The sequence below is a fragment of the Mixophyes fleayi genome, chromosome 2 (assembly GCF_038048845.1).
Source record: "Mixophyes fleayi isolate aMixFle1 chromosome 2, aMixFle1.hap1, whole genome shotgun sequence".
In the NCBI taxonomy this organism is placed as follows: Eukaryota; Metazoa; Chordata; class Amphibia; order Anura; family Limnodynastidae; genus Mixophyes; species Mixophyes fleayi.
The window spans coordinates 237,168,050-237,193,967 of NC_134403.1; the positions used below are offsets into that span (position 1 = coordinate 237,168,050).

The 25,918-nt window shown below is 40.2% G+C and overlaps 1 protein-coding gene across 2 annotated transcripts in view; it reads right to left on the minus strand.

The window, feature by feature from the left end:
• LOC142138750 (myosin-binding protein H-like) overlaps positions 1 to 25,918 on the minus strand; it is a 173,595-nt gene that overhangs the window by 26,104 nt on the left and 121,573 nt on the right. The window contains exons 5-8 of one of the 2 annotated variants that reach the window (XM_075195660.1): positions 25,401 to 25,596; positions 18,871 to 19,010; positions 14,460 to 14,619; positions 10,048 to 10,184 (exon numbers count right to left, since the gene is read on the minus strand). In XM_075195660.1, the coding sequence (XP_075051761.1) occupies positions 10,048 to 10,184; positions 14,460 to 14,619; positions 18,871 to 19,010; positions 25,401 to 25,596 (633 nt within the window). The remainder of the gene's footprint in view (positions 1 to 10,047; positions 10,185 to 14,459; positions 14,620 to 18,870; positions 19,011 to 25,400; positions 25,597 to 25,918) is intronic. The other variant, XM_075195663.1, reaches the window with a different exon arrangement.

Consider the following 25,918-nt stretch of genomic DNA (forward strand, 5'->3'; position numbering starts at 1 on the left):
AGCCTCTGCATTAGATTGTCCAGCTTTTCGCCAAACAAGAAACTGCCTTCATATGGAAGCGTTGTCAGACGGCTTTTAGATTGATGATCTGCCGCCCACGGACGTAGCCAGAGCGCCCTTCTTGCTACTACTGCCGAAGTCTTGCTCCTAGAAGAAAACAAAATCGTATCCAAAGCAGCTTCACACAAGAAATCAATGCTTTTCTGCATAATCTCTAAGGATTTGAGAAGATACAATCTATTTATCCTATCCTCAATATCCGTATGTAGAGTATTGGCCCACAGTCTCAGGGCTCTAGGTACCGGAGCCATGGCTACCCCAGATTTTAGGGTTATGCCTGAGGAGATGTGTAATTTCCTGAAGGAAGTCTCCATTCTCCTATCCATAGCATCTTATAATGGCATCCCATGGGAGAGGATAGGCCAGCTATGGCTGAATCCACCTTAGGCACTGAAAACCATTTCAGCACATCTTCATCCTGAAAAGGGTGCCTGCGATTTAGCCTTCCCATGTTAGGACTACTTTTGTCTAAAGCCTGACATTCTTTAGCAATCAAGTCTTTAACTACTTTATGTGTATGGAACACTCTAGACTTTACTTGGTGCTCTGAAAACAATGCATCCTGCGGTTTGATTGGTAGTGCTGGCTCTTCAATACCTAAAGATTTGCTAATGTGCTTAAGTATAATATTCACAGTATCCAAATTAAACATTCAGGACTCCTCTTTCACCTCAGCTTCACTATTTGAGTCCGAATATCATTCCAGAGTAGAGCTGAAAGTTTCAGAGGACGGCCCTGGCCTCATTTCCTCCATATCTTCCACTCTAGGGACCCTGGCTCTTGTTGCTCTTTGTTCTGGGGCCTGAAACTCCTGCATCATTTTAACCATCCATGAAAAGAACTGCCTGAATTGTTCAGGGGGGGCAGACTCCTCTACAGTTTCCGCGGTGCATGACACACATAATGGGTCGGTACAGTCCTTCGGCAATTTGCCATCACAAGCTGCACACACACGATTTTTTACTTTGCATTTCTTTTTTCCTTGCACAAACTCCACAGAGGTACTGTAAACACACAGAAAAGGAACTAATTAATCTATCCTAAGAATAATAGAGACCCCTTACTAAGGGCTTACCTTGGGGTGTCCTTCAGCTTTTTTGGGGCGGGCTCCTGGTCCATAGTGCACTATCCAAATGGCTGTCAAATCCTGCAGCATCCAACACCAAGCAAAAGACTGAACCTCATATATAATGGGCTGAAGCTGCTTACATAGGGTGCCTGCTCTTGACATCATCATAGTAAGTCTTAGCAGATAATTATATTACCTGATTTCTCCTACAGGTGAGCTTGACAGAGAACAGCGTTGCCGGAAGCGTACTGCATGTGCGTCCTGTGCGCGAGTACGTCCTGCGTTATCAGAAAGAACTCCCGAGCAACTGCCCAGCTGAAACTGCACACAGCAGTCAGCACAGTGGAAAAGCCAGAAACCTCACCAGGCAAGTCCTCTCGGATAAAATAAAAAACAATACAATAAACACTCACTATACTTCCCAGTCCTAACACTGCTGAGACAGGAAGAAAAAGACACCATGGAGGAGCTGCCTTATATAGGGGCCAGGTGGGACAAAATTCTTCCAGTCTACACCAGCTGATCAGGGGATTAACCCATTGTAAGGACTCCCATGGAGTAGGGAAAGGAAATACAGCTTTATATACTGTTTCTGTTATTACATCCGATGTTTAGCATCAAGATGTTTTTTCTAAACTTGGATATAGTGCATTTTAAACTTAACAGAATTTACATCCAAAGACACAGGATGAAAAGCTAATGACCCCCTACTATGAATTCAGGCCAAAAAGATGTTTTCTTCAGAAGTAACAAAAACAAATTTCCTTCCACATGGCATACAGCCCCAGAAATCAACACATTTACAATAAAAATTTAGTACTTTTGCAATGATACACATTGAAGTAAATTTAAACAATAAGTTATTTCTATGTGATCCAGCTAAACAAGTTATACAGACACATTAGCCATATGCGTGCAAAAGCATGAAGCTAATCTTCATTTAAATTGTTAGAATTGCAGCATGAACTGGGGTAAAGACTTGTCTGCATTGACAGGGCCTGATCAACCACTAGGCTGATCAGGCTGCAGCCTGGGGTGCCGGGCGCCGGGCCCCGGGGGAGAGAGGGGGGGGGGGGGGGTTTGCTGTGCTGCCGGTATTTATTTTAACTTTTTTTAAAAAAAAAAATTTAGACTTTCATTCACTTTTGTTTTTCCATTTTTTTCTTTTTTTTGGGGGGTGGGAGATGTGGAAACGATAAAACCTGGGGAAAGTATGAACAGAAGATCAAGTAGCTGTCCTACACAACTGCTCAGCTGAGGCCCCATGCCGTACCGCCCAATAGGTGCTAACCGACCTTGTAGAATAAGCTATCAGACCTTTAGGAACTGGAGAGCCCTCGAAATGTACACCTACCGGATAGAAGCAGTGATCCATCTAGCCACCGTCTGCTTTGTGGCTGGCCACCCACGCTTGCAATTGTCATACAGGACTAAAAGACTATCAGTCTTCCGAACCAAAGCTGTACGGTCCACATAAATCCTCAAAGCTCTGACCACATCTAAAGAGACTGAGTCCTGACCAGGCGCCAGTGAATTCTGAGGAAGAACCGGCAGAACAATATCCTGATTTATGTGAAACCTCGAGACCACCTTTGGTTGAAACGAATGCTTAGTTCTAAGCACTGCACGATCGTCATGGAAAATCAGAAGAGGAGCCCCACATGACAGGGCTGCCAACTCCGAAACCCATCTGGCCGAAGCAATGGCCAACAAAAGGGTCACTTTCCACGAGAGAAGTTTTAAAGGAACGGACTCCAAAAGGTTCACAGGGCGACTTCTGAAGCAGCGAAAGGACTAAGTTTAGGTCCCAAGTTTTGGCGGTTGTACATGAAGAACACCCTTTAGAAATGTCTGCACCTCCAGTAACAGAGCGTTACGTTTCTAAATATACACAGACAACAGTGCTACCTGGACCTTAGGGGACGACAACCTGAATCTCTTGTCCAGACCATCTTGCAGAAAAACCAACACCCTGGCTAAATGAAAAGAATTACTAGGTACTTTGATCTTCTCACACCAACATATATATGCTTTCCAAATGCAGTGATAAATGGTGGATGACTACTGTTTTCTCGGCTGGATCATGCTTTTAACCACTCTCTCCGAAAAAAACCTTTCTTCCTGAGAATCAAGGACTCAACCTCTAAGCCGTCAAAGCCAATCGATCTAGGTCCTGATGAAAGAAGGGACCTTGACTGAGAAGATCCTTCCTGAGAGGCAGACACCAAGGACGATCCACCGACACGTCTAGAAGATCTGAGTACCATGCTCTTCTCAACCAATCTGGTGCCAGTAGAATCACTGGAACCTTTTCGCCTCTCACTTTCTGCAAGATCTGCGCAGCATCAGAAGTGGAGAGTAACAGTACACCAACTTGAAGTTCCATTGTACCGTCATAGCGTCCACTAAAAACTCCTCAGGGTCTCGCTTCATAGAAAGAGGACTCCTTTTTCGTCCTTGATTTATGTAAGCTACTGCAGTAGCATTTTATGACTGTATTCGGATCGACCGACGTGCCATGAAGGACTGTGCCTGAACTAGAGCACTGAATACTGCCCGTAGTTCCAGAACATTTACGACCAACTGTGCTTCCTCTGGCATCCAAGTCCCTTGCAATCTGAGGTGAAGAGTGATTGCACCCCATTCCAACAAGCTGGCATCAGTCATTACCACGGTCCAGTCCCACCCCGAGAAAGGACGCCCCTGTTTTAGAAAGTCCCTCCTCAGCCACAGAGAAGAGACAGGCTTGTTGCCTGTGACAACCAAAAGACTTTCTAAATGGGGATCTGACCTTGACCACTTTGCCAGAATGTCCTGCTAGTACTTGCGTGAATGGAAACAAGCAAACTGCAGAGCCTCGCGACCCAGTAGCATCAAACACGGAAGTACAGAGACGCGATTTAGAGATAAAAGATCTTTTCACATGATGCAGGATCTTCTGCACTTTGTCTGAAGGGAGAAAACCCCTCTAACAATTTATCCAAGGATGCCAAGTACACTCCTTTCTTCATGGAATTTATCACAGATCTGATGAACTCTATTCGAATGCTGGGTACCCATAAGCAGGTGTTGAGGTCTATCAGGTTTAGAATTGGTCTGAAGGACTGATCCGGAGTAAAAGCCTTGACCTCTCTGCCCCAACGGAACTGAAACAATCACCCCGGCATCACAAAATGACTGTACTGCACCCTGAAAAGCCTGTCTTTTCTCTGACTCCATGGGAAAAGGTGTGGTCATGAAATACAATGTACGGTGCCCCCACTAGGTCCAAGATGTATCCCCTGGACACTATACCTTTCACCCAGGCATCTGTGGTTAACCTGAGCCACAGCTCCTGAAAGAGCAGTAGGCGCGCTCCCACCACCGGAACCCCCGTTACAGGAAGTCATGCTGCCTATTTTTCTGCTGGCTATGGGGCAGAGCGATGTCCTGTTCAGGCCTGTCTGCCTCTTTCCCCCCCTCCCCTTCTAACCGGAAGAACCACCTCTAGAGCGACCGACAAACCGAAAAGAGCAAAAACGCCTTGTGACTGGATCACTGATAAATAACTTTTGGTATGAATTTATTTAATGGAAATAGCGCAGGCTGCTGATTTATATAAAATTGTCAATGCACTTATTTTTAATATTGTGTATGTGTTGATATAGGAAAATCTTTAATTTCTGAGACCAAGGGAAGAAATGTGTCTCTTCTTTAACCTTGCTATAGGATATGCCTGTTTCTGATGTATATATCTGATACAATGAGCCTTTGTTTACAAAGCCTTTTGTGTATTGTGATGTGGGAAACTGGCTTGTTTTTGCTTTTTGTTGTTCTGTGTGAATATGTATTCTGAACAATCTGATGAAAGGCCCCGTGTTAATTAGATCTTTTGATGTGTGAAGGTCCAACATTGAAGGCAGGAACTTTTAATTAAGACTGGCTCCTGGATTCTCTGCATCTGAAAACCAGATGCAGGACGTCACAGCGTTTCTAGAATTTCACATATAAGCGTAAGTATGGCTAGCTTTCCAATGCTTGTAAATCCATGTTTGTGTAAATAGAGTACATCCTGATGCTAAAAATAGCCTGTGTCTGAACTGTATAAAAAATGAGCTGTTTGAGCATGTAACGTATTCTTCTGATTTCAACTGACCTGATCACTGGGACCTTTAACCATTGAGAGCAAATAAACTTCTCGCTTCAAGACCTGCTTGAAAACATCTTCAATATTGCTGTATTCCTGCGATCTGCAGATTAGATTCAAAATCTAATCCGTTCTCCGGCTGTCTGAGGTTTGGACCAAAGCTTTTCCAGTACCACCGCTCTGCCTGCTACCCATGCAGCCCTGGTTAGTGTGATAGGCCAGGGGGGAATCCAACAACAGCAACCCTGATCTATATTGAGAGGTCAGGAAGACCAGCCCAGGTACACCAGCAAAGAGGTACGCTAGCAGCGTCAATTACCCAGAAGGAACGTGGTTCTGAGTGCCATAGAAGGGGCTCAGTGGTGGCAGCAGGCCCCTCCCACTGCGGCAGGAGGAGCGTATTCGGAATAACAAAAGAGGACGATGGCAAAGTAAGCCCAGCCGGTTCCCAGCAACAACAGACAGGGTGGCATAGGCGGTCCATTCTGTCACAGACCTCCCTTTTGGTTTTGGCAAAGCTCCTGGAAGAAGAGCACTCTTCCCCGCTGTGGCCTGAGCGATGGATTTGTCCAAAGGAGAATCAAACAAAGCCGCTCCGTCATATGGGAAAGATTCCAAAGCTATCTTGGAATCAGCATCAGCCTCCCAAGATATTAACCACAATGTGCGCCTAGCTGCCACTGCTAAGGAAGAGGTTTTTGACAACCCCTGACCCGCATCCTTTAAAAACTCAGCAGTAACTTTAGTATGCTCCGCCAGAGGGGCCAACTTACTTCTAGCCACGCCAGACTGAATTCCTGCATGAAGGGTAGTGGGCAATTTTTCAACAGCTTTAATGAGTTGCCGCCATCACCAGACGCAGGGACACCCCAGATGCTAAATAAATCAATTTCAAAATCGCTTCACACTTTTTGTCAGTACTGTATTTATGCGACACTGCATTCGGCAACGGAAAAACAGTAGACTTTGCCAAGTGTGCAATAGGAGCATCAATACTGGGATGAGTCTCCCATCTACCTCCGAATCTGGAAAGGGGTAGAAAAGTTTGTATCATCTGGGAATCTGAAAGTTATTATCAGGCTCAAGTCTGGCCTCATCCCAAATTTCCAACAGTTGTACAGAAGGAGGGAAGAAAAACATTCTTTTCTTTGCCCTTTAAACATGGAGGTCTGTGATACAGATTGTTCCCCATCCGATATGTTAAGAACCTGTCGCACTGCCAGGATAAGGTCCTCAATGCCCTGTCTATTGGACACATCCTCCTCACCTGTGGGCAAGTTCTTATAGTCAGAATCCTCTAGAACAACACCATCTCCCAATTCGGAGGGATCTCTGTCTTAATCTGCTAACTCCTGGGCAATAGGCAGACCCAAGCGTTTACGCCGTCCAGCTGCCATACTCGAATGGAACAATTTTTCAAGGGAATTAGACACTCTGGTCAACCCCTGCACAGACCGTTCCAAACTACTCATCCAAACAGGCTCCTGGGAGACCCCTGGGTCACCCTGTAACAACTGAGATGCCTGTCCTGAAGGAATGGCATTTGAGGACTGCGTACCTGGAGAAGAGGAAAATGTATCAGCAACTACCATCCCCAGGCGTGGGTTGTCTCTCCTTAATTAAGCAATAGACCATGCCAGCTCCTTGACCCAGACCGATTCCAAGATGTCCTCGGCACCCGCAGAGGAGCATCTCGCCAGGTCCTCGGCTTCGCATACTGTGCACAGGCCCCCCTGGTCTGACCTAGTACACGTGTAGTACATTACAGAGACAGCCTTGGATTTGACCCCGATATCTATTTTTAACAAAACAGAAAGGTAAATGAGGGACACACTGTAAAACTATCTCATAACAAAGAAGAACTGTGGCAAACTGTAACACTATAGAAATACACAATAATACAGTGCTTCAGCTAAGACTAAGTGATAATAATAAGTGATCTAAGTGATCTGTAATGTACCCCCACAGGATGTACAGCAGACAGTGAAAAAGAAAAAGATATAAGAAACAGCAAAGCCACTCTATATCTACTGGTTCTCAATCCCCAGGGATGTGTCTGCAGACAGGGTGGGAAATGGCTGATAAGCTTGCCAGAGACCTGGAAAAAAACTAAATTACTTAACCACGCTCACTTAACTCTTTTCTGGCCTGCACAAAATCAGCAAAAAATATACATTTGTAATTGCAGAAAAAAAACACACATCAGACCATGGTAGGGACTGTACTCCAGCGACCGCTCCCCACCAGCATAATATGCCTCACTACCTGTTTACACCGCACCTCGAAATGCCGGCTGACAGGCTGGGCAACTGGACCGCAGGCAGCTCCGCCTCCACAGCAGTCACGGGGGAACGGAACATGCTGCCACAGCTCCCAGGGCAGCCCGCATCGCCTCCCTGGAAGCAGCTGGGTCCTGGACACTACTGGAGTGCCAGGTGACCCTTTTCCCTTGGAGCCCTACATAAATCAGTTGGGGTGGCACTAAAGCGCCTCAGGCTCTCTCCCTGACGTAGCCATGGCGGTCACACGGTGATTGCTGTTTTAGAAAACCTAGCTATCTATAAAAAAACACAAAAAAACGCTAAGACTAGACTAAAAGTGCCCTACCCCGTAGGCACTACAAAATAAAAACTGAGCTCTTCCTGTGGCGGGGGCATAGAGGGGAAGAGAGCCATTACTCCCACAGTGCCCTCTATACCCCAAGGTGAGCAGTGTCCCCAACTAGTGTGAAAGAGAAAAGGCAGTGACCAGGCTAGCATGCTCTTGATTTATAGAAGCTTTCTGTTAAAGAATGTTACTTTCAGAGAGAATGTTTAACTGCACCAAGTGTACCACTCATAACCTCCTCCACTTATATAGTTCCCCCTAACTCCAACTTGGTATAGATATTTATTGAGGAGGGGTGCACCCGGTCATATAATTGGGTAACCTTATTCAGCAAAAAGAAAAGAAAATGACCTTAAGGGGCACTCATGAGTGGAGATAAACAACATATATATTTGCATTATATTGATATGTTGGTGATATTAAAATCACTCTTTATTGTGTATAAATTTCGAACATACTTCTAATAGCGAAATATTTAAAATTTGTAATTGGAAACATACATTGATATATACATAAATCAGTTAAAATAGACAATATTTAATTGTCTAGCCGCGAGGCTACTCTGGTATTCTTGTGTGATAATTGATAAATGTTTTCATACAACCGCTCTCACGGTGTAACACTCAACTCTAATTGAATACTGACACTAAATATGTATCTCCTATATATAATCTGGAGATTAGCACCCCTAATAGTGGGCTATTAATAGGTTGAATCTGACGGGGATTGATTACCCTCTCATAAACCCTATAAACTGAATAATTGCTATGATCATTCAAACCATGTGGTACCATACTATTCATCAGGAAAATCTGTTTAGTTTCTTCACGCAATAATTCACTGTTAATATCTCCCCCTCTTAGACCTAGATTGACCTGTTTCATAGCAAAGGCCATTAGGTCCTTCGGATCACATCTATGATACTTTAAAAAATGTTTGGCTACCACAGTTAGCTGTTTTAGATTGGCTTTATCATTGGCAGCTCTCCTTATGTTACCTAGATGTTCTAAGACCCTTTTCTTAAAGGGTCTGCCCGTCATTCCTATATAAATCAAATTGCAAGGACGCCGCGCTCGCTACTCTGCAACTCCAATTGCTATTATATTTATTATCACCTCTTACAATATCAGTTAGTAAGTTTAATCACAGCTTTAGGTATTAGCTAGCGGTGCCCACTATCTCAGTAGTTCCTAGTACTGCAGCAGATAGCTAGACTGCAGTACTGTAGAGATTTGTGATTCATGTTACCATCTCCATAGACCTGTTCAGGAGTGGTATCAGAGATAGGCTAGATTCCAGACCATAGGAGTCCACAACAGCATTACATCAGAGAATTGAGGCTCATTTTCTATTTGTAGCAATACCGTTTCAAATAAAAGGGCTTTAGGGTTTATGAGAGGGTAATCAATCCCCGTCAGATTCAACCTATTAATAGCCCACTATTAGGGGTGCTAATCTCCAGATTATATATAGGAGATACATATTTAGTGTCAGTATTCAATTAGAGTTGAGTGTTACACCGTGAGAGCGGTTGTATGAAAACATTTATCAATTATCACACAAGAATACCAGAGTAGCCTCGCGGCTAGACAATTAAATATTGTCTATTTTAACTGATTTATGTATATATCAATGTATGTTTCCAATTACAAATTTTAAATATTTCGCTATTAGAAGTATGTTCGAAATTTATACACAATAAAGAGTGATTTTAATATCACCAACATATCAATATAATGCAAATATATATGTTGTTTATCTCCACTCATGAGTGCCCCTTAAGGTCATTTTCTTTTCTTTTTGCTGAATAAAGAATGTTACTTGTCAGTATCAATACTTCAGGACAGCACAGACATACCTTCTTCAAATAAGCTTCTTCAAATAACAATTCTGGCACATCATTTTGACTTACTATATGTAAGGCATGTACCACTCCAACCAGATCCACTAATTAAGCAGAGCATATAAAAAAATCACAAGAGATGCCATCTTGCTGCACAAGGCCATGCACAGTGGTATAAAAACAGACAACAGCAGACGTGTGATGACGCAAATAGCTTTTGTGCAAATTCTGCAGTTTGCCCTTGATTCGTAATTAACCCCAGTCATCTATAATAATATGAACAGATCAGGTCGAATAAAAAATATATTGCTAAAATAAAAAAATAGATGCTTTATTTCTTACCCTGGGACTGCCACGTACACTGCAAAATAGTTTAGTAGTATATCCATTTGTTGTTGTCCGATCAGAAAGTGCTTGAGTAAATTTTGGAGCTTCTGCAAAATCACATTCCTTATATTCGGCACTCCTGTATGTACTTTCTAGGAATACATATAAAAAAAAAATTCTGTCTTTTCGCATTAGAAGAGGGAGAATCAGCTAAGGTTAAAGATCATTCAAGATATAAAGTATTTTAAAATAGCACAAAACATAACAAAATAAGGAAATATATATATTAATATGCCATGCAACAGACATCTGTGCAAATCACTGTAAGTGGCAATGAGTGTAAATATTGATTCATAGTAAATCATTTCACTAAACTCAGCATTTGGTGACTATTTTCTCAGAGTTGGTGTTGTTGTGATGTGCTGAGTTGGACTTGCATTAGGTAGAGTAAGCCAGTGCCTAGAGGCAGCAGAGAAAGAGAGGAGACTCATAACTTTAACAACTTTTTTTCACTTAGCAAGGTAAAATAAACAAACTGATGTGAGTCTAAGGGGGGTATTCAATAGTCAGCGAGTTTTTTTTCACCGCGTTAAGTCATTTTAACGCTGTTTTTTATCATTTTCGAGCGGGTTAACTTTACCTGCGATTCAATTCCATTTTTAATGCTCAGTTTTTTTTCAAGCAACGTTCCTCTCGCGCTCCAATAGAATGTCTTTTGAAAGTATAGGGTGTGCGAGAGGCATCCGCGTTAAAAGCTATTCAATTGTTTTTTAACGCGGCGGGTTAAACAGGAAAATATGCTGTTTTATATCGCACCTCTTTGGGGTGGGTTAAAAATAAAAAACCTCTGAAAAGTATTTGAGATCATGTAATATTGTGGAAAAAAAGTTAAACTTATGTTTATCACTAATGCCTAACTTGTGTAAGTTGATTTTCTTGTGAAAATATGAAATAAAATAAACATAAAAAAAAACAAAAACACTAATTAATTATATTTATGTATGTTTTTGGTACAAATATGAATGTAGTAATGTGTTTTGACATGGTATAGATGATTGCATGGTAAAAAATAGTTCAATTAAAAAATATGCTAAACAAAGTACTGTAATGTAGATATTATCAATGTGTAATGCAATCTAATGTATGGAAATGTATGCAAAACCTTTTTTGTGTGTTATACATGACCGCATAAAAACTCCCCTTCATTCCTCTAAAATCTTGCAATGTTAAACGCGTGGGAGCAGGATTCCCTCTTTTACAATTGAATTGCACCAGTTTTCCAGCTGCGCTAACTCAAAACGGTTGCTATTGCCGTCAAAAACCCGCGGGAGATTTATTTCTCCTAATTATATTAAATACACCATTAAGATAAGCCCCCACCCCCATACAAATTTCTTGATGTAACAGCTCTTAAATGTTGTGCATTTTCCTCAGTCATTCATTTGTAAACTTGCCTGATGAAGGGGCCTCTGTGCTCTGAAAGCTAGCACATATAATTTTTTGGGGCTAGCCAATAAAGGTATCACTCCTATAATACTTTTGTCTTTTTTGACATAAAAGTATTTAACATCACATAGATTTTTCTGGCTAACACAGTGCTGCAATAATAAAAAAAAATTGCTACACATTTTTATTAAATACACCAAAATGATCAATATTGCCTATATGTCCCTGCATAACTTGTATTGTTGCTTTCTTTCAGGTCTATTAAACCGGATTAAGAAAAGAAAAGGTTGACATTTCCTTTAATCTGGCACTGCAGTTATGTCCTGAAGGAGGATTGCGCTAATCTGGCCTTTAGAGGCTCTGTACATTCAAGTAAGCGGGCGTGAATACTAAAATGAATCTGAGACTGGTGCAATCAAACCATTCTGAGATTGTTTTCTTACCATTATACTCAAAATAGACAGTGTATGTTCATTTAGGACTCTGAACACATAATTGTTAACCCCAGGTGATAACTGGCATTTTGTATATAAACACATTGCTAATCTAACAGTCATAAATAACTGCTAAAATAACTGCTAGATATAACAGGGATACTCTGCACTCTCCAAACACATAACAGTATTTAGTGCAGCATTAATTACCGTATATACTCGAGTATAAGTCGACCCGAATATAAGCCGAGGCACCTAATTTTACCACAAAAAACTGGGAAAACTTATTGACTCGAGTATAAGCCTAGGGTGGGAAATGCAGCAGCTAATGGTAAATTTCTTTAATAAAAAAAACTTGTCTGCTGATCCACCTCCACTGTGTTTGCAGGAGAGATAACACTAACACTTTTTAAGACACTGTGGTACACTATTCAGAAGAGCATACAACTCCAAAACTTCAGGACAAGTCAGGCAGAGTAAACAAATACTTAGAATACCAATTTATAGGAAATAAAACTGTAACCTTCATGATCTGCACTTGTACAGAAATGTTCTAGAGCTCCATACAAGGCTGCTTATAAACAAATGACTTCAGTACTAGTTTTTTTTTCCACACACACTAAGAATTTAGTAGGTCAGTGTATAACTCCGCCCAGCAGGTGGTGCTGCAGCTTGGTTTTATATTTTCCACACACACACAGACAGACTAACACACGCCACTAGACATTTATATTATAGATATATATATATATATATATATATATATATATATATATATATATACACACACACACACATACACACTATATAGCTTTAGCAGTTACTGATGTAGATGTCACACGGGCGCAGTTAGGGGGTATTTAAGTTGCCTGAAACCTCCTCCCTCCACAGACAACGGACAGGCAATGTGTTAGGCCTGCAGTGGACCCTGTACAACAGCACCACGGATGCTTCTCCGCACAGCATCACAGCTGCAGTCCATTGTAAGATGGCTGAAATTGAGCTGCTGTGCATGCGCAGCTGCAATAGCCTCTCCCAGGCTGAACATCTAGGTGAGGACTGGCGTTGTTTAATGTCTACTAGGTGAGTCACACTTTAGGCAGTCTTACTTTGTAATATAATAATACATTAAGCAAATATATAATATTCAATATCTTTTATTTTAAAGTTAATTATTAGCATAATACTGTACATCAGTCTGTGGTGCATTCTAATAAGGATATTTGGGCTAATAGCCAGGTGACCTAGGTCTTCCCATTCACATTCATTTGTGAATTTGTGTCCAATGTGCACATGTGAAATGCGTGCCACAAAATTGTGCATTCCTGTGTTTATTTTGCATAAAGATGCATATAAAGAGCATCAAGATGACATTACATAGCATTGAAACAGGTATTTAAAGTTAAACAAACACCCTGTCCTGCCAAAAATAGCCTAAGCAACAACACTCAAAGCCTTAGTTGGTTATCGATAATTGGGGGGGAGGCAAAAAAGTATCTGGTCCTCCCAGCAAAAGCCATAACTAGCATCAGGCTGGGCTGGTCACACTGTAACAGGGATGTACCCCAGACTGTTCAGCACAGGGCTAGGTTCTTTAGGGAAATCAGTTCAGCAAAAAAAAGACGTGACGCTGCATGAAACAACAGACCCATGGGTACAATCACCAGCATGCCCAAGTAGTTAATGGCTGCAGGGGCTTGAACTAGTAGTGCTGTATGTAAAAATACTCTTATTTTACTTAAAACCATTAACATCTACTGGCCAGTTGTGACGTCTAGCATGACATAGCCTGATTGCAGTTTTTGTGCTGGGATATCACACTGTTTGCCCCACCCACATTGCAAAGGTCCATGCTGTTGGTCCATGCCAATGACCATCACCAGCAGCAGAGATCTTTGCTCTACAGGTAAAGCATCCGCGACAGAGGCGCCTCCTTGCTGGTTTTTCAGCGGCTGTGTCCACCTCTATCTATATATCCATTAAGTGAACATGTCCTTTCTGTATTCTCCCTACGTTTGCACGCCCCTTTACTCCCCTGTTCTGCCTCTCCAAGCATAAGGATACACAAGTCAGGCATTCACAAAAATATTTAATGTGTACCATTAAAAGTATAGGATGATACTTGATCTACCTCCACACAGCAAGACACCAATAAAAATGCACCTTCTTCACCCTTTTACTTTATTTCTTCCCATCAGCTGGTACAGACCTCTGCTTTGCAAACCTATACACTTTGGTGGAAATCTAACTGAATTTTTGCTTTGTTCAAAGCAAGGGCAAAGTACATAGTTTTGTCAACACCTATGTGTATGATCTCTTAGAAAAAAAAAATCCTTTTAAAATGAATTGACGAGATAAATGTTAATAGTCGAGACAGGAATTTATGCATGCATGTGTTAGTAGTGTAATTACTAAGATGATTCACATTTAACACCAAAGTAGCAGGCTCATGACTTAGGATTGATGTTACATTTGCTTATACAAATAGATCCTTTTAAAGCAAAAATATTATTATTATTATTATTATTATTTTAAGTAGCAACATACCCGCTTTCTTAATAACAGCACAGGCTTTAGTTACTGCAGCTTTCTCACTAAGTCCACACAGATTTTCAGAGAATACTCTGAAGAAGTAGGAATTTCCAATGATCAAGTCTGAAACAGTGCAGTTAGTTTGATGATAGTTCTCAAGGACAGTAAACCATTCCTAAAATGCGAAAAATAGTTAACATATTAAAAAAATTAACTTAAATTTTTGTAGTCATACAAGCAGATTATTACATGCATTAAGTTTACTTAAAATAAAATTGTTATTTAAACAATGTTGATTGTCTTTATCTTATTTAGCCTAGAAAGTACTTTACGGATTTTCTCAGACTTTCTGTATATAAATAAGTATGTGGCACATTTATCCTGGGAGAGGGAATAATTCTATGCAACCTTCTTCTGCATTGCACATCATCTAAATAGAGCATAGATTGTGGACGGGGTAAAAGAAGGGAGGATTCTGAGTAGCAAATAAATGTATATGCAATAGTGTGTCTTGTACCAAATAAGATAAATAGGCTGCGGTAATTAGTATTAATAATTAATATTATTTATTTATAAAAATTTAAAACATATAAGAACATCTGAATATAGGATAAACCTCTAAAACACAGATGGTACTGATGAGCTCAAAGCAAATATTCAACCAATGCTGCAAGGTATAGCACTGAAAATCATATATTGTCAAAAAATGGAATATCGATCCAAGTATATTATTGGAGCTAAGCACAGTCACTGTTGTATTTAGACAAAGTTATTAGATCAAATTGCATCAAATAATGTCCAAGGACCAACCTGGTCGCCAAATCATCCATACTTGATTATATATAAACGTGCTGAATAAAGATAAACCTTGAGAGGGTATGTCCACATAAACCGATAATCTCACCCAAAAAAAACTTAAGATGGTAACTGAGGTGTAGTTCAGCACAGCTCCGTGTGCATTACTATGTTGAGCACCAACAATGCTGAAGAGATCAGCAGTGTTTGGACTCCTCCTCCTCCGCACACCAGGAGTTCCCTGTCAATAATCCCTAGACTGTCCACAGAGCACTGGGTAGATTTACTTGAATGCAGCAGATTATAGTCAAACCAGACTGTAGATTATCCATAAACAATTTGTAAGTAATAGATTTTCCTGCTGGTCCTCTTTCCAACAAAGAGCTGTAGTGCTACAAAATCTCAGCTTGTGACTTCCAGGTTGCTTACTTTTGATCTAAGTGAGCATCATTCTGAGTAGCTTGACAGAATTCTAGGATAGGAACACTACCTAGAAAGGGATTTTGACCATATGGACAGTAAGCATTTACTATACTATGTGCCTGGGCATGTCCATTGATCCACTGTGTGATTGTAATATTTAATTAAGGCAGCATACATTTCCTAGTATTTTCATCCTTCTGTTCAGTGATTGTTTATGAGTTGCCAATGTTCCCATGTTCACAATGGTAACATTTGAATACTGATTTAATATTTTGTTGCTTAAATGTCAACCTTCTCAAACCTGTGTACACATTCTCTTATTTAGAGTCTTTCAGGCACATCAAAGAACTATGCATGACCGAAACATAATAATAATGTCTTTGTTTTTTTCTCAGGATGGAAAGTTAAGAATAAAAAGGTGAATTTATTTTAGTGGCTCAAAATCTTAAACTGAACTTGAACTTTCAACTTGAATAATCTGTACCTTAGTGTGAAAAATATAAATTCCTAATTAGTTTCCAGATAACATGAGAGAACTGAAACAAATATACCAAGAACAATGGGATAAATTACTTTGCAACACTGGGCAGACTAGATAGATGCCTCAGGATGTTACTTTGTAAAAAAGTGCTGTGTTTTTACCAAATAAAAATAAGAAATGTGGGAATATTTTGACAAACAAAACAGGAGTGGAAGTTGCTCAATCAATCTATAGGTTCATAGCAGGTGCTTGAAAGAGGGAGTTATCCTGAAGGCTCAAACACAGAAAAAAAATCCCCAACACACTGCTATAACCAGCAAAGGAGCTGCTAATTCTACTTGTACATAAAAAATGCAGAAATCTTGGTTGCACACATTTGCAAATGTATGGAAAGCCACCCACCCATCAACGCACTTCTGCTAGTAGGGTGGTCCTTACTATGTGTGCAACTGACAGTTTCTGTATTTTTATGTACAAATAGAAATAGCAGCTTCTTTGCTGATTATAGCAGTGTACTGTGGGTTTTTTCTGAAAAGTTTAACAAAAGCTGCAAATCTAAATTATACGTACAGTCATTCCTTTGGTCTAAATAAAATATAGTCAACACTAGATATAATATTGCACACCATAAGTATATATTTTGAAAACAAGCACAGAAACAAAGAAATTTAAAAACATGCGGAAGCTCATTTATGAAGTACAATCAATGCGCAATACAAATCTCTTTGGTTTTCCCCTTCAGTTGTTCATCCAGCCCACATTATGGTCCACGCCTCATCTCTTTCGCAAAGAGCAATCTTAACCTTTCCATTATTATCCTTAAAAACTGCTTAGTTTAGCCGTCTTTATGGCTTAAATCAATGAGAGTGAGGGAACATGTCGCTATTTTTTGTGCCATTTCTATATGTGTGAACTCATAATTGTAGCGTGCACCTAGAAATGTGGTTCTCCTCCTAAGGCCCATACTTTTAAGATTACTTGTTTGGTGAAGAAGCACATTTGCAGGTGCATTCGCCACCTGAAAAATAAACAGGCCCCATACTCAGTGCAGTGTGTACTAAAGTAGATAAATTATAAATTTAAAAAACAGGCAGTGTCTCCCCACCCAAAATTATGAAGAGCATGGGGTAATCCTGCTATAGTGAATACCAGCCTCGGACTGGTAGATGCAGGTATGGTGCCTCTACAGAAAACAGCATGCCCTCAGAGGGTACAACTCCAAGCTAAAAAGTGTTGGTCCTTTCTCTGATCCCCTGAACTGTCAGCACCTGGGTGATTAACAAGTTTAGGACCCCTAAAGTGGCGTTTTTGCTACCCCAGTAGTTCCAGTATAACGGACAGTGGACCCTATACTAAAAGTAAAAATAACCCCAAAAAATATGACTTTCAACTTAATTGTAATTGAATAAACAACATACCAAAACTCTCATTCACCAGTTTATTAAATGAAAATGAAAATCTTATTTTCTTCTTGCTTATTCTGTTCTATTCCAAACAGGACAATAAAAGCATTAAAAGAAATTATGATTTTATTTGCCCTTTATATCAGGAATAGGAAAGGAGATTTTATTTTCTATTTACTAATGTGCTGAAAGTAGGTTTAGGAGTGTTGCTTATTCAATTAACATTTGTTTTACATCCTGTGTGTTTTTTACTCCTTTTGTATGATCGGCATCACAGAGCTGGTAAATTCTGGGGTATGGGGACACAGTTTTTTTGCACACCACCAGACTTGCTCTGACCATCATAGAGCTGCTTTTCACAGTAGCAGAAGGACTTTTGTAGTGTAGGGTCAGCTTGTTATAGTGGAAACCAACAAAGGCTGTCTAGCACTGGAGCTGGCAAGGAATTTTAAGAAGACAATCATACACCAATTTTATTAAATTATGTATGTATTAAATGATGTATTTATTTGATTTTTCATTACACAGTGCACTGTGTATAATAATTATTTTGCCTCATTCAAGGTTTAGGATGAAATCTGATATCCAGCTCTTAACTAGTGCAGAATTCAAATTCCTTTTACAGAGGCAGAATGGCCAGGCACAGTAAAACTGGGTACACACTACAGAAATGTTCTCCCGATGCAATATTGTTAACAATTTTACCAACGACTGAAAGTCTCTATCAACATGCTGATTCATGTGTACACACTATACATGTTTTACAAGATTTATCTTCAGATCTGTCATAACCATCGACTGAAAAGATTGTGACTCTGTAAACTCTATTGAGATCTGCTTACTTATATAGTTCCAGCATGTAAAGAGATTTTTAGTCCGGTTATAAAAAAAATCATACGATTTGATGTGCTTTGGTATGGTAAAACATGATCATGGGAGCATACACACTAATGCAATATCGGACCTAATGGTTATTTATCGTGTGATTGGCATGATAGTTCGGTGAAACACTTGTGGTGTGTACCCAGCTTAAGAAATGCTACTGAAAATGCACCCTTCTCTACATCTTTATCGCATTACAATAATCTCCCATTTTTGCAGTACTCTCCTGTTCCATACTTTAGTGGAAACACCTTCACTCCTCCCATTTACATTATGTGCCTATGCAAAATTGTGCTCCTTTGAAAATGAGGCCATTTTGCTTTTCAAACCTAGGTGCTTGATGGTAATCTAAGTGCATTTGTGCAAATTAAGGCACACAAAGTTGTATTTGCACTGCAGAGTGACCGTTTTGCTTTCGTAAATGAAATGCTCAGATGCTCACCCCAGTTTTCTTATCTGATTTCTGCACAGTATAACCTGTAATTTCTGAGTTACCATCATCCAATGGTGGAGTCCACTCAAGAGCTGCATTAAAACCCCATGAGTCCACCAACTTAATGCTTTTGGGAGGGCCAGGCCGTTCTTAAAAGAAACAAACAAAAGACAATAATGTTATAATTTCCAATATCAGTTGAATAAATCAAAGCTTTCTCTCAATTGTGATTTAACCTCATTAATCCCCTTCTTGACTTCATTGGTTAAAAATATTTGCTTCATTAACTGAAATTGCAGGGTATAATTGGTTAAAATTATGTGTTTGGGGTTTCATATGGTAAAAAGAAAGGGTGGGAAGCCTGTAACATAAAGAATTACAGCCAGCGTACAGAACAGTACTGGCACTGTATAATAATTAATGATAAGAACAAACTGACTTTAAACCATTATAACATGTATACATTCATTAAAATTTACATATTCAATTGAAAACAGCTAATACATCCTGCAAACTACTATTATTTTCCTTAGGGAATTTGTCTATATTATACGGAGTTTACTGAACTTTAAGTTTTTATAAATCTACTGGCACAATTATTAGTTTGTTTAAAACAAAAACACCCCCAGCATTTTAATACAGTGTCCAAGGGCACATTGCTGCTGAGTAAATGAATATAAACAAGTCACATGCAATTCTGTCTCAGTGGACAACAATCCCCAGAATGTCTACTGAATTTGATTATAATGTACTTTTTTGCATTTTACATACTCTTCTTAAAAAAAACATTTTAAACATATTGGGCCTGAGCCATTAGGGAGAAATCCGGAAAAAAGGAGGACATTTGCACCTGGGCAAAAGCATGTTGCATTGGAAGGGTAGGTCAATTTAAAATATGGGGACAGATTTATAGCTGGGGTAGGGCATGTCCTAGATCAACTTTAAATTTCAGTGTAAAAATAATGCTATCACGTATTTGTGTGCTACATAAAAAGCAGCCAATATTTTACTTATGTGTAAAATAATAAACTAATTTGCACCCCTTGCATTGTAACATGGTTTGTTCAGGATCAAATTTACTCCTGTTGTCTGCTTTGCTCTCCTTAATGACTCAGGCCCATTGAGGATAAGTGTACATTATAAAAGTGGAATTGTACTGTGCATTTGGCCAATATTGAAGAAAAGCAACAGTTCCAGGAACAAATACTTAAAACATTGTTCTGTCCCTAGATATTCGGGACAATCAGCAGCAATGTTTCAGTTCTCTTGTATAATCAGTAATACTACACTGATGCAATAATAATATAATGAACAATATGTATATATTCATCATCAGCTATTTATATAGCGCTACTAATTCCGCAGCACTGTACAGAGAACTCACTTACATCAGTCCCTGCCCTATAGGAGCTTACAATCTAAATTCCCTAAAGAGAGAGAGAGAGAGACTAGGGTCAATTTGATAGCAGCCAATTAACCTACCAGTATGGGGGGGGGGTTGGAATGTGGGAGGAAACCGGAGCACCTGGAGGAAACCCATGCAAACACAGGGAGAACATACAAATTCCACACAGATAAGGCCATGGTCGGGAATCGAAGTCATGACCCCAGTGCTGTGAGGCAGAAGTGCTAAACACTAAGCCACCGTGCCACAATACATGTATATGAAAGTGATGCAATGGCGCATGCAGGGGGGGGTGTCTGAGTCTCTAGAAACCCCCCCTGCGCTAACTAAGTGGCCACTGTCCTATACAGCAGCCGCGGCGCTGTCAAGGAAGTGTCCGCGGCGGTGCTGTATTGTATACAGCACCGCCGCGGACGCTTCTTAGACAGCGCCGCGGCTGCTGTATAGGACAGCGCTGGGCGCATGCGCAGCAGCTCTCTCTCGTTTTTTTTTTTTTTGGGTCGGCGGGGTGAAACCCCCCCCCCCGACAATCCTCCGTGCGCCCCTGTGATGGACTGTATTATTAACATTTATGAACAATGCGAAATTTTATAACTTATCCAACAGCTAGGATATAAACATTTTCTAATAAATATAAATGTATTTTACTCTTATGCTATTGATTATGACATAACCACTAACACAAAAGCTCTACATTTATATTCTTATTTTGATTAGTATAAATATGGAGCTACTGCTTTCATATTAATTTTATTTTAATATATATCAAGTGGCATATCCTTACCTTACATTCAAGTTCAGGTAGCCACTCAGAGCACATTGTTTAATGTCACTGCTCTCCCATATATCTATCATTCAAACCAGTGGTCGAAGGGGGGCGGGTATGCCATACTGCCAATTTTCCTATTGCCTTCATTGTAGCTCCTCCCTCTAGCTCCTGGGAGGAAGTGTGGTTAGTGCTTGTCTGATGTCTGGTGCAAGCCCAGGGCTGGGCCACCCTGGGCGGGGAAACTCCCCAGGCCTCTGGGCCTGTTCTGGGAGAAAACTCCCAGGCCCAAACAGCGGTGCTTTCAAAACCTCAAGTTATTTCTCAGCTAATGTTACCAGTACAAGTGCAGTGATTGTGGAAAAAGGAAAAGATGAAGGAAAGAAAGAGAATGTGACACAGAAAGTAAATGTAATTACTAAACAAGACAAAGGATTGGAATGTCAAACTAGCAGCAAACAAATGCAACAGCCTCAAACAAAGGGAATGAAGCAGCCTCAAGAAGAAGTACAACAAACACAGGATAAATCAAAGATAAATACACAACAAAAACTGCAAAGAGCACAGGAGGGTAATCAAAGTGCAGCAAGCTCACCTGGTGTGCAAACAGCCCCTACTCCCCAGAGACAGAGGAGAACATCTCTGGAAAGACAGACTATGCAAAAAAAACCTGCAACAGCAAGTACTTGTAACCAGCCTGGTGCGTCCAGGTCGCACTAGGTCCCAGTTAGGTTGAGGTGATCTTGGGAACACTAATAATGTGACAAAGCTTGTGTCAGTGGACCCCCCTAAGCTGCAATCAGCAGAGAAACCCTTGGTGCCAGTAAAGCAAAGTGCTGGTAAAGCTGCAGCTACAACAAACCCAGGATCCAGGCTGCAAGCTGGAGATGCTAACCATACAGGAGCTGCAGTGATAGCTGTTACAATTTGCAAAACTCAGCAAACTTGTATACCTGTCACTGAGAGACATGTGGCAGGAAAGAGCAGTGATATAGGAAAAATGGACATTACTAAGGGAAGACATTCCCCAAGGCCAGAAACATCAAAGGGGCTGAGTGGTTTTAAACAATCAGGAGAAATCTCAAGGCAGACTCAGAGTCTTAAATGGGCAGAGTGTGCACCTGAGCTGCACCTAGCAGATAAAATCCCTGCACTTGTAAAAAGAATGGAGGCTTTAAAGAAAACAAAGCTGACGATACAAAAGCATATTGAATATGTTTATAAACTAAAAGCTGCAGATTCAAGCAATTGTTGTAAGAGACATTGTAAGAGACATTGATTCTGTCTTAGAGCAGCTGGGACCTGTTGGAGAAGTATATAAACATCAGGAGCGTTTTGATGCAAATAAAGAGGTGACAAAGTACAGGCAGAAAATAGAGCCAGAGTCTAGATCTTCATGTGGATCTGAGTCTGAAGACCTCCCAGATGATGAACAGCTGCTACAGAAAAGACCAGTGTTGCAGGAAGCCAGTTTTTCCTTTAAGGAAGGAGACTTGTACAAGAAGGGACAAACGGCAGTGGCAAAGCAGCAGAGAGAAAGTGCAGATCAAGTACTAACACCTCCGGTCCCAAGGGACACTGTTAAACAAAAATTGAGTGAATATGTCAGCACACCTCAGGAAAATAGATCCCAGCAGAGAGATGCAACCAGTGGGACACAGGAAAGAGGAGAAATACCTGAGCATTGTATACAAGAGACTCCTAGCATACATAGTGATAGTGCTGAAAATATTGTGGACAATGATGGTGTTGCTACCAATGAGATAGAATATACGGATGGTAGTTTACAAGAGGTGGTAGTACATGAGGGTGAGGAAGGAATACAATCAATATGGGATGTTGAACCTTCCACAAAAATAGAACGATCAGTGGAGCAATCAGGGGATCAGAATACTGAGATAGATGAGATGAAAGTCTCAGTAGAGAATACTACACTAGATTTCCCCCCTTTATCTGGAGTGGGACAGTCTCAGGTATCAGCAGATATACCCACAGCAGTGAGTAGTCAATCTGTACTGGATCATACACAGAATACTACACATGGAAATAATACAAATAGTGGATCTGGCGGGGTTCCTCCTAGGAATGCATGGAGTCGCGGGGCACCATTGTTTAGTTCTAATACGAACTATACAGGTCAGGCTTTTAGGAGGAGGAATGTGGTCAGATTCAGGAACAAAGGTACCAGAGAGAAATTGCTAGACAGAAGATTTGTCATACGAGAGTTATTGTGTCACCAGATGGGGTTTGTACCAGCAAACATATTGGCAGTAATAAACATACCAGATAGACAGGGATATGATGTGAGTTTTAAACTTATGTCTGATCTGGATAGATTCTGGGCAAATTTCAGCAAGTTTAGGGATGCAGAAGGTTGGAATGAGTTTAGTTTTATTCTAATCTCTAAGCCAGACACAGTCAATGTAACAATACTTTTTTGGAATGAAGCAGTGCCTCCCCAGAACATTGTGACCTGGCTCAGGAGGCATTGTGATCTAGTGTCAGACCTGACAAAGAATAAAGATACTGATGGTGTCTGGACTGGTGGTTGGAGGGTTTTGGTAAAACTGCGGCAGTATAACCATGTAACCCACCATCTGCCAAATTCTTTCTTTATTGGACGTGAAAGAGGGGTATGTTTTTTTGCAGGTCAGCCCAGGACATGTTTTAAATGTGGGAAGTCTGGTCATGTGGCCAATGTTTGCACAATCCTTAAGTGTAATCTGTGCGGTGAGGTTGTCCATGTGAGTGCTACCTGTGTGAATGTTAGATGCAATTTATGTGGAAGAATTGGCCATCCCCATAAGGATTGTCCAGATGCCTGGCATAACATTTGTAAGGATTCTCCAGATGAGGGTTTGGTGGTAGAATAAGAGGTTTTGGAAGAGGAGGCATTAATGTCAGGGTCAATAGTAACACAGCAGGAAGCACAGCTTGAGATGGCTGATACAGGGCAAGAGCGTCACCAGGCAGAAAGTGGCCAACAGCCAACAGAAATGGTGGTTCAGGTTGAGCAACAGCCAATTGAACCATCTTCTTCTACAACAGTGTCTGTTTGTGAAGAGAGTAAGCGTATAGGGAATAGGAGGAAGAAAAAAGATAAATCCTCTCGTAAGCCTGAAGGTGAATGGAGTCTTGTTCAAAAACCAGGGAAAAAGAAAAAGGTTCAGGGAAGAGCAGGTGTAGAAGTAACAGTTACTTCCAATAGATATGAGCTGCTATCTGAGTCGGATACTGATGCCTGGTGGTTGGATACATTAGAATTGGAGCAGGAGATGCAAAGAGTGGTACGGGAAATGTGATGTAGAGTCAGAAGATGACCCGCCAACTAAAAGAAGGTCTGTTACTGAGAAGGGGCAAGTAGAGTCCGATATGCAAACGGGAAATAGGCAAGGTGGCTCTGACTCTGACTTATAATGATGAGACTCATTTTTCTTTGCTGCTCTTTTTGTCTCTTGCTATAATGGCAGATTTTTCTTTACGAGTGATCTCCAGTAATGTGAATAGCATTAAGGTCAGGCAAACTAGGCATGCAGTCTATGACAATCTGAAATATTTGGATGCAGATGTGTTTTTTTTTATAGGAGACACGCTTATCTACGATAGGGCAGTTAAGGGAAGCTCAGAGAGACTATCAAATAGGACCATCTTTCTGGTCACTGGTTTCCCCAACAGCTATGAACTCTTAAATTACAGTTTTTTGTTTTTTTGTTGTTGTGCGTTTATCTTGGGTTTTTTTTGTTTAGATATTGCTATTGAAATATTTAAGGCAGTATCCAATTAGTAAATAGGTGGACATTTGTTGTAATATGAGTTGATTATGGTTGTTCCATTGTATTCAGTTGGTTTTCATCAATAAAAATCGCCTTCATTATAAAACGAAGTCCATTAACTTATATTTTTCATACCACCACTTGTAAATGTCTACTTTGACCACTGATCCCAAGTTTAATAGATAGCAATTTATAAATAATGGTATTTGCTATGAAAGTTTAATACCAACTAAAGGAGAACAATCCTAAATCAACTTATCAATTGAAAATATTTACTATTTTTTATGGCATTTAATAATGTAGTGCTAATGTCAGTGTTACAGTATAAACCATTGAAATCAGTCAAACATTTGCTTTCAATATTCTAGCTTGCACTACTCTGATCAAGCCTTATTTGTAATTAATTGCTCTGGATTACAGTTAATCCAATGCACCACTTAAATAAATTTGTTAATTTTTATTAAATACTGCTTACATTTTAACGGTCTTCATCTAATTATTAAAAGGACCATTTTCAACAACATATTTTAGTTGACATTTCATTGCCTAACTGTCATTATCTCCAGCAATCCGAATGCTTTTTCTCTGTATTTACCGGCAATTTTTATCTCAATAATGGCTTTGTCTTCTAAATCATCTATTTGTACTGTGAGTTCATATGTTCCAGAATCTTTTCTCACAGCTGTACGAATAAAAAGGATGGTGTCACTGTCCCCATTTCTAACACTTGCTTGTTTAGGATCCAGAGGTTGTCCATTTTTAGACCAATGAACTTGAGGCTTTGGCTTTCCCTATAAGAAAAACAAATATTAGAATTGTGGACAAGCAAAATTTAAGAAACTCTGTTAAGTACACTTTACAGCAGTTGTCCTTATTCTGTTGGATTGATCAGCATTACGAACAGTAGAATTTGCAGCAAGAGTTCTCCATATCCTTTCAATTAGTGTTACAAATGCAAAAATGTACCAAGATTTTTGGCTGAATTTGGCCTTTGCACCCAATCATATCACACCCTAGTTTCCCAAGGCTAAGTGTTGAAGATGGAGTCCTTTGCCTTCGTACATTAAAAGCACAGGGTTTTCAGGAATTAGTTTTAGTTTTCTTTTCTGGCTA